This window comes from Carlito syrichta, unplaced genomic scaffold (assembly GCF_000164805.1).
Source record: "Carlito syrichta isolate Samal-C Ts95f unplaced genomic scaffold, Tarsius_syrichta-2.0.1 Scaffold148494, whole genome shotgun sequence".
NCBI classification, from domain to species: Eukaryota; Metazoa; Chordata; class Mammalia; order Primates; family Tarsiidae; genus Carlito; species Carlito syrichta.
In genome coordinates this window covers 86,468-95,480 of record NW_007092590.1, presented here as the reverse complement: position 1 = coordinate 95,480, position 9,013 = coordinate 86,468, and the positions used below count along the sequence as shown (strand labels likewise).

At 39.4% G+C, this 9,013-nt stretch overlaps 1 protein-coding gene across 2 annotated transcripts in view; it reads left to right on the top strand.

Annotated features, from left to right (window-relative positions):
• The window catches only part of RYR3 (ryanodine receptor 3), a 160,337-nt gene that overhangs the window by 123,634 nt on the left and 27,690 nt on the right, over positions 1-9,013 (top strand). For both annotated transcript variants that reach the window (XM_008050522.1, XM_008050521.1), the window contains 3 exons: positions 3,661-3,789; positions 6,480-6,584; positions 8,315-8,396. In XM_008050522.1, the coding sequence (XP_008048713.1) occupies positions 3,661-3,789; positions 6,480-6,584; positions 8,315-8,396 (316 nt within the window). The remainder of the gene's footprint in view (positions 1-3,660; positions 3,790-6,479; positions 6,585-8,314; positions 8,397-9,013) is intronic.

Sequence of the window (9,013 nt, the reverse complement as noted above, 5' to 3'; positions counted from 1 at the left end):
CACCCCTCTCTTCCCCCACCCCCATCACTCACTCCTTGGGTCTCCCATTCCCTAAGACACAACAGTATGGAAATTAGGATTAATAACCCTACAATGGCCTCTAAGTGTCCAAGAGAAAAAAAAGTCACACATCTCTCACTTTTGATTTAAAACTAGAAATGATTAAACTTAGTAGGGAAGGCATGTACAAAGTTGAGATAGGCCAAAAGCTTGGCTTCTTGCACCAAGCAGTTAGCCAAGTTGTGAATGAAGGATATTAAAAGTGCTACTCCAGTGGACATATGAATCTTAAGAAAGTGAAATAGCCTCTTTGCTGATATGAAGTTGCAATGTTCTGGTAGAAGATCAAACAAGCTACAACATTCCCTTAACCAAAGCCTAATCCAGAGCAAGACCCTAATGCTCTTCAATTCTATGAAGACTGAGAGAGGTGAGGAAGCTTCAGAAGAAAAGTTGGAAGCTAGCAGATGTTGGCTCACAAGGTTTAAGGAAAAAAGCCATCTCTATAACATAAAAGTGCAAAATGAAACAGCAAGTGCTGGTATAGAAGCTGCAAGTTCTCCAGAAGCTTTAGCTAAGATAATTGATAAAGGTGGCTATACCAAACAACAGATTTTCAATATAGACAAAACAGCCTTTTATTAGAAAAAGCTGCCATCTAGGACTTTCAAAGCTTAAAAAAAAAAGTCAATTTCTGATAGGATAGGATAGGCTGATTCTCTTGCTAGTGACTAATTCAGCCGGTGACTTTAAGTTGATGTCAATACTCATTTACTATTCCAAAAAATCCTAGAGCCCTTAAGAATTATGCTAAATCAGGCCAGGTCCAGTGGCTAACGCCTATAATCCCAGCACTTTGGGAGGCTGAGGTGAGAAGATTACCTGAGCCCATGGGTTGAGACCAACCTGGGCAACTTGGCAAGACCTCATCTCTACAATAAATCAAAAAAATTAGCCAGGCGTGGTGTCACAGGCCTGTAGTTCAGCTTCTTGGAAGGCTGAGGCAAAAGGATTACCTGAGCCCAGCAGGTCAAGGCTGTGGTGGCCATGAGCATGCCTGCACTCCAGCCTGGGTAACAGAGTAAGACTCCAACTCAAAAAAAAAAAAAAAAAAAGAGAGAGAGAAAACAATAATTATGCTAAATCTACTCTGCCTGTGCTCTATCAATGGAACAACAAAACTTAGATGACAGCACATCTGTTTACATCACAGTTTACTGAATGTTTTAAGCACACTGTTGAGACCTACTGCTCAGGAAAAAAAAAGATTCCTTTCAAAATAGTACTGCTTATTGACGATGCGCCTGGTCACCCAGGAGTTCTAATGGAGATGTTCAAGGATAGTAATGTTGTTTCATGCCTGCTAACACGACATCCATACTGCAGCCCAAGGATCAAGGAGTAATTTTTGCTTTCAAGTCTTATTATTTAAGAAATACATTTTGTAAGGCTGTAGCTGCCATAGTGATTCCTCTGATACATTGGGTAAAGTAAATTAGAAATTTTCAGAAAAGGATTCACTATTCTTGATGCCACTAAGAACATTTGGGATTCATGGGAGGAGGTCAGAATATCATTAACAGAAGTTGAGAAGAAGTTGATTCTAACATTCATGGATGACTTTGAGGGGTTCAGAACTTCAGTGAAGGAAGTAACTGCAGATGTGATGGAAACAGTATGAGAACTAAAATTGCAAGTAGAGCTTGAAGACGCATCTACATTGCTGCACTCTCATGATAAACCTTTGATGAATGAGAAGTTGCTCCTTATAAATAAGGAAAAAAAGTGATTTCTTGAGATAAAATCTATTCCTGATGAAGATGCTATGAACATTGTTGAAATGACAACAAAGGACTTAGACTGTTACATAAACTTAGTTGATAAAACAGCAGCAGGATTTGAAAGAATTGACTCCAATGTTGAAAACAGTTCTGTGAGTAAAATGCTATAAAGCAGCATTGCATACTACAGAGAAATCTATTATGAAAGGAAGTCAATCAGTGCAGCACGTTTTATTGTCTTATTTCAAAAAATTGCCAGAGTTACTCCATCCCTCAGCAGCCACCACCCTGAGGGCAAGATCCTCAACCAGCAAAAAGATTACAACTTTTTGAAGGTTCAGATGTTTGTTAGCATTTTTTAGCAATAAATTATTTTAATGAAGATTTGTACATTGCTTCTTTAAACATAATCACTATGGCACACTTGAAAGACTACAAGCGTGTAAATATAACTTTTATTTGCACTGGGAAGCCAAAACTTTTGTGTGACTCACTTTATTTCAATATTCATTTTATTGCAGTTATCTGGAATCGAACCCACATACCTTGAAAAATACCTGTATTTTATTTTAACTTTTAATTTTTTTATTTTAAAGATGTGGAGTACAATTCAGGGTTAGGTATACAAATGTTCATTATGCAGGTACCCTTGTTGATGAGGTACGACCCCCCCTTCCCCAGGCAGATCCCCACGATTGCCAATCCCGCTTCCCCACCCCCCTCCTGAAAGTTTTCTTCTACTGCCAATCCTTTTCTTATAGTATTACGAAATTGTTCAAGGTTCGCTTATGTGTGAGAACATGTGATACTCAGTTCTTTGTTTCTGTGACATATCACTCAGTATTATAGACTCTAAGTCCACCCAGATTGCTGTGAAGTTCATGATTCGTTCTTTCTTATGGCTGTGTAATATTCCATCATGTATATGTACCACATTTTTTTAATCTAGTATTCTTTTGATGGGCAGCACAGTTGGTTCCATGTTCTTGCTATTGTGAACAATGCTGTGATAAACGTACGTGTGCAGGTATCTTTTTTATAGAGTGACCTGAGTTCTTCCAGGTATAGTCCCAGTAGGGGGATTGTGAGGTCATATGGAAGGTCGATTTTTAGGTCTTTTAGGAATCGCCACACTGTTTTCCACAGAGGCTGTACTAGTTTACGTTCCCACCAACAGTGTAGAAGTGTTCCCTTTTCACTGTATCCTCTCCAGCATCTGTTGTTTTTTGAGTTATTGATGATAGTCATTCTGACTGAAGTTAGGTGGTGGTATCTCAGGGTAGTTTTAATTTGCATTTCTTTGATGATTAGTGAGGTTGAAATGCCAGTATTTGTAATGTACTCAGAACAGTGTCTGGCACTTACAATGTTAGCTATAATGTTACTGTTGCTATTATGATTATTTGAATAATAGTCATTATTATCTTTAATGTACATTTCCCACTTTGAATAAATTGTCTATTTCATAATTACCTGGGTCCAACTGAAGGCTGTCCTTTCATCCTATCTGTTCTTTTCTCTGGAGAAATATTTGTGTTTGAAAGATGCTGAGGGAGGATAGGGGAACATAACAACGCAAAGAGTACCTAATCCTATAACGGGGGAGTGAGGGCCAGAGGGTCACCTGCGTGTAGCCTGTTTGTGTAGTTAATCCTGATTTGTACCCCACATCTCTATAATAAAATAAAATCGAATTAAATCTTTTAAAAAATAAAGATGCTAGGAGTCAGGTAACTCTGTACTTCATTACAGAGTTCCTGGCTTCTGCATAGCAAAGAGGTCATAGAGATATAGCATTTTCTTGGACTCTTCCTGAACACTGATTTTACCTCACTGACTGAAGTCTGAAAAATACTAAGCTCTACTTGTTTGCTTTTAGGAATCAATCAGTGATTTCTACTGGTATTATTCAGGGAAGGACATCATTGATGAATCTGGACAGCATAATTTTTCCAAAGCTCTGGCAGTCACCAAGCAAATTTTCAATTCTCTTACAGAATACATCCAGGTATGTGCTACAGAGTCCGTTCTTGAAAACAAAGAGAACATTGTGACATGCCCATATTCTGTAGACCCTATAGAATATTTGGATGCACATAGTGGACTGTGCATCTAGCCCCAATGTGGCAATATTTCTTGTCTATAAATAGGAACCAATAGTTCCTGCACTCTATAAGAAGCTATAGTTTTGGTCCCTCAGTGGGCCTATTCATGGTTTTGTCGCATTTCACTTACATTTATCTAGTTAGATTTGCTTTCCTTCCTAGACTGAAAACTTTTTATGAACATAAAATTACGTCATCAACTTAAAATTCTTCATGACTACAACAATGGCACATAAAAGGTGCTCATTCAGTGTGAAGAGTGGAGTAGAGAAATGATTGGCATAACAAAGGAATAAAGAGATCTATGAATAAAGAGATCTATGAATCTATGAGTAAAGAATCTATGAATCTATGAGATCCTACTAATTTGTCAGAAATTAACTGTGTGGAAAAGTAACGTCAGAAGTACATAAACTATGTGCCATAGCAGTCCAATCTACAAGTGAATTTCTTGTTGAATATCTAAACCTTGCAGCAGTCTTTTTGTGTTCCCAGCATTCTCTATTCATTGCCAGTGGTGGTCTAGCTAATGTGAAAAGGGATTGGGGGTGTATTCAGGCATAATGTGCTATAAAATCAGCAAGCATATCATAACCCTCTATGAAATAAGACTTTTTTCGGCAAAAGTAACATTTTCTCTTCAGATTACCATAATCAGGAGACTTGTGAATAAGACTCTCATTCATTCATTCAGCAAAACACTTAGCTTGTGCTTTGTACTGTAGTACGAGAGAAGAAGTGTAATGCATTGCTTCTATCCATAAAGCGCTTACAATGCAATTGAGAAAATATATGTACATGAGGAAAATGATCATATGTGATTTAAAATAATCGTATATACTCTGCTTAAGAACTATGTATGTATGAGTTCAGAAGAAAGCAGAGTCTTTAAGAGTCAAAGGGCTCCAGGTTTTCACAAGAGTATATGGACTATGGATGAATCGAGAGAAGGAAGTATATTCTCAGTCATTTGGAAAAGTTACAAAGATAGGATTGTGCATGGCTTCATGAGGAATCATGTCAGCAATTACATCAATCTTGCTAAAAAAAAAAAAGTAAAGAAAGTGAAGGAAAGAAATGGGGAATATTTCATCCCTTTTCATGTGTACCTTCATTTCTTTCCCAAAGAACATTCTGTATTCCAAGAGTCTAAGAGTAATTTTTAGTGCTCTCCCCTTTTTATCACAGGTAATAATGTTGAGCTGAAACTTGTCCTATGAAAAACACTAAATTCTCACTTAATAAAGATCTATATGATGAGACAACTGGTACACTCAGGTCATATTTTCTCATTAAAATAAACATAAAACGATCAACTAACTAGGGAGGATTTTAAGAAGGAAATGGATTCTTGTCATTCAAACATCCATTTGAGAGATAAACCTAGAGCAGATGACTAATCTAAAGTTTCACAGTATGAGATATACCTAAGGAGATCATTGAACATATTTGGCAAGCATCTGATTTGATTCCTGCAAAACCCATCTTTATCTGCAGAAAGTCCTGTGGAGCACTTCTTCCAAAAGTAAAGGAGAAGCTCATTTTTGGTGAATGTGAGTTTCTCTCAACAACCAATTTTGTTCCTCACCAAAAATCTACTAGCATCTAGGGCTCAGACACTGAATTTTTGTAAACAGTGATTTTTAAACAAATTTTTGTGATTTGGGAATGCAGGTAATATTTCTCCTGCTCACCTCTTTCTTGGAAATCCTGCCAAGACTTTTCTAGAACTTGAGGTAATAACTTTCCCTTTGTGAACTTTCTTATTGAAGAGTGATCTGGAGATTGGCTGAAGGGTAGGAAAAAAATAGACTATAAAGAGAAAAGGATAAGAAGTGTTGGTTCAATAATGGTCTTCAAAAATAGGAAGGTTATTAACATGCACTGTGCAAACTGACAATTAAGTCATCTTTCTACATTTGACTCTCAGATGGTATTATATCTGAAGTTTAAGTTAGTGATAAGAAAATCCTAGAAGTGACTGAACACAAGGATTATTACACAAATTTTGTTTTTACTTGGTTAGATAACGTCATGTTGATAGCATTTATGTGTAACTTTGCCTGAAAACAATAGGTGGCCTGGTACCTGGCATTTACACTGTGCTCCACAGCCCCCTTGAGTGCCTCCAAAGGCCTCTGAGGTTAAGTTGTGGGTGAGGGTGGGCAGCCTTGTGTCAACCACAGCATTTCACTATCTTAAATATTGTTCTCCAATGTAAGATTTTATTTGAAGAACTCATTATGAGGGTGAAAGTAACCAGTCTGCAAAATCTCTACTGGTTTTCCCTAGACGTGGTAAACTACAATCATGAAGGAAAAAAAAATGATAGAACAAAGGAATAAAGGGAGAAATGATGTTCTCTTGAGTGGAAATTAGAACCAGAATCCATGAGCCCCTATTAATTACTTTCTGGTAAAAGTAATTCCAGAAGTACATGACAGTAATACCCTGGGAAAATATTGAACTACGAAATGTGTGACTCTTAGAAAGTGTTGTCTACATATAAGGAGGTATCAAATGCCCTTACTAGGACAGGTTTCAGAGCAGCTTGTGAAGTTTAAGTGAAATAAGGATGTCCTCCTCTCCACAGGGCCCCTGCATTGGGAACCAGCAGAGCCTGGCTCACAGCAGACTGTGGGATGCAGTGGTCGGCTTCCTCCATGTATTTGCTAACATGCAGATGAAACTCTCTCAGGTACTGTGGCCTGTTCCCTGCACGTATCATTGGTGTCAAATGCTAAGTCAGTCCTCACTCCTTGGTATTTCCGTTGTGGATGTGGCTGCTTGATCAAAGGCTGGAAAAGCCATGCAGATTAGGTCTCAGTTTTAAAGCTGAGGGCCAAATTCAAAGACAGGAATGAATGCCTTTTGGTGAGGGAGGGGGGTTTCCAGATAGGCTTTTGCATGAATGCGGCTTCCTTCCTTGTGTCCCACCAACTTACCCTTTCTATTATTGCCTCAATACTTGCTTTCTATGGCGAATCCTTTTTGCTTCTTTGTCACTGTTTTGTCAACTTACAAACATCACCTACCAGCCCTGTCTGATCTGTCCATTGTTGCATGTCTCTGTAATCACACACCCTTCTCTCTCACCTCTGCTTCCACCTCCCTCCCCATCTCTGCCTCTCCTTCTCACTCCCCATCTCTCTGGCAAGATGAATCAGAACCACTCAGAGCATTTATTATGAACAAATAAATGTAACATATGTAGTAGTTTATCACCTCTCTCCATGGCAACACATGACAGAGACCTTCAGGATGCGTTTCAGGCTGATTAAAGTACATTTGCAGCTTTAATTTGTATAATGTGTATCTAAAATGTTCAAGGCTGTCACATCTGCCTCCTCTCTTCTGGAATGTGCTATTTAACCCTTTCATTTTTCCCCTTTTGACTCTGGCCTTATGGGAGGAGAGAGTTCCTGGGAGGGCTGCCAATTTGACAGTAGGGTGTTCACCCCTATATCAGCTAGGGCAGTGTGCTGTAGAGGCTCTGAGACAAGCGCCTGGCACTGCCACGTCCTCACCAGTGACTTTCGGATGGTCACTTCCCCTTTCAAGTTTTGTTCTTATCATCTATGAAATATTCAGAGTTAGAATAGATGATCTCTGAGGTCTCTTCCCAGCTCTAATATTCTACATTTCTATGATATTTTGTATAAGCTATGACATGCATCATAGGTGAGGGGAAATTCCTCTGAAATTTGAAGGGCTAGGCAAAGAGCTATGGGTTTTTTTGTTTGTTTGTTGTTTTTTTTTTATTGTGAGGTGTGACCCATAATACATTTTTTATATTGTAACCTCAGATTGCCCACCTCAGATCCTCCAAGGATCGTTTCCTTTGATGTGGAGCACTAGCTGAGCAATGCCTTTTCTGCATTGCTGGAATTAAAACCAAACAGACTAGTATCAAACCATCCAGAGGAATAACCACAATTATATACCATCTTAAGGGACCAGTGGCACCCAGATCACCACCAACTAGAATCAAGAGAATCGACATTAAGCCAGAAAGAAAGGAGAACCCTTTGGTGACACCTTAATACCTTAAATGGACTGCAACAGTATTCCCATAAGGCTCATTGGTAATTCCCCAGTATAGAAAATGACAGCATAAACGACTAGAGAAGTCACTGGTGGATTGGGTTGTTCAGTAGTTTTGGACAACAGTGAGTATATCTGCCACATGGTAGTAATAAAAGGAAAAATGTAAAGGAAGGAGCCCTACTGATGAGACCGGCTACAGTGAGTCTTCCGTGCTGCAAACAGTGGATGATGAGACATCCTCATTCACAATGAAAAGGGAGTTCATTCCTGACATTGATGCAGCCTTCACCTAACCTCTCCACGGCAGGCTCTTCTTGCTCACTGCCCTGTACTTTGCTGAGGGATCAGATAGCTCAGGGGTATCTCCTGTTTCTGTTCTAGGATTCCAGTCAGATCGAGCTGCTGAAGGAACTCTTGGATCTCCTTCAGGACATGGTGGTGATGCTTCTGTCCCTCCTGGAAGGTTGGGCTGTTTGGTATAACTAGGCATTCACACAACTGTCATTGGTCTGAGCACTAACCTTACTAATCACGCAGATTATCCTGGCAGACCACTGATGCCATAGGACACTGGTCAGAAAGCCAAATTTTCAGAAACAAAAAAATGAGTGAGGGGCACGTGGTCTGATGGAGGAAGCCTGAAAGCAACTCATTTTATATCAGTAGGAAAGCCAGAATGAACTGGGGAAAACCTCCAAGCTTTGCTCTTCCCTGTCCTCTCCCTTTCCCCATTGCTTTTCAACACATCTGGCTGCCAGTGTGTATGCCAGCCATCTAGTTGGGCACCCTCCTAGTTCTAAGGGGATAAGAGGGACACCATGTATCCCTATTTGTCCCCAGTAATCTGATCATGAAACCACTTTCCAGGCCCCAAGCCAGATAAAAGGCTGCGGTGTGGCCATCTCCTTCTTCCCTTTGTTTCTTTCCCCCTTGGCTCCTAGTGGTGTAGTCTTTATGGCTTGCTGCTCCCTCTCACATCATCATGGTCAGAAAAGAGCTGACTAATTTGGCATATAAGTCTTCTAACAGTAGCTACCTGGCAAGTTACATGATGGCTTGGGTTTATTTATATATTTGTAT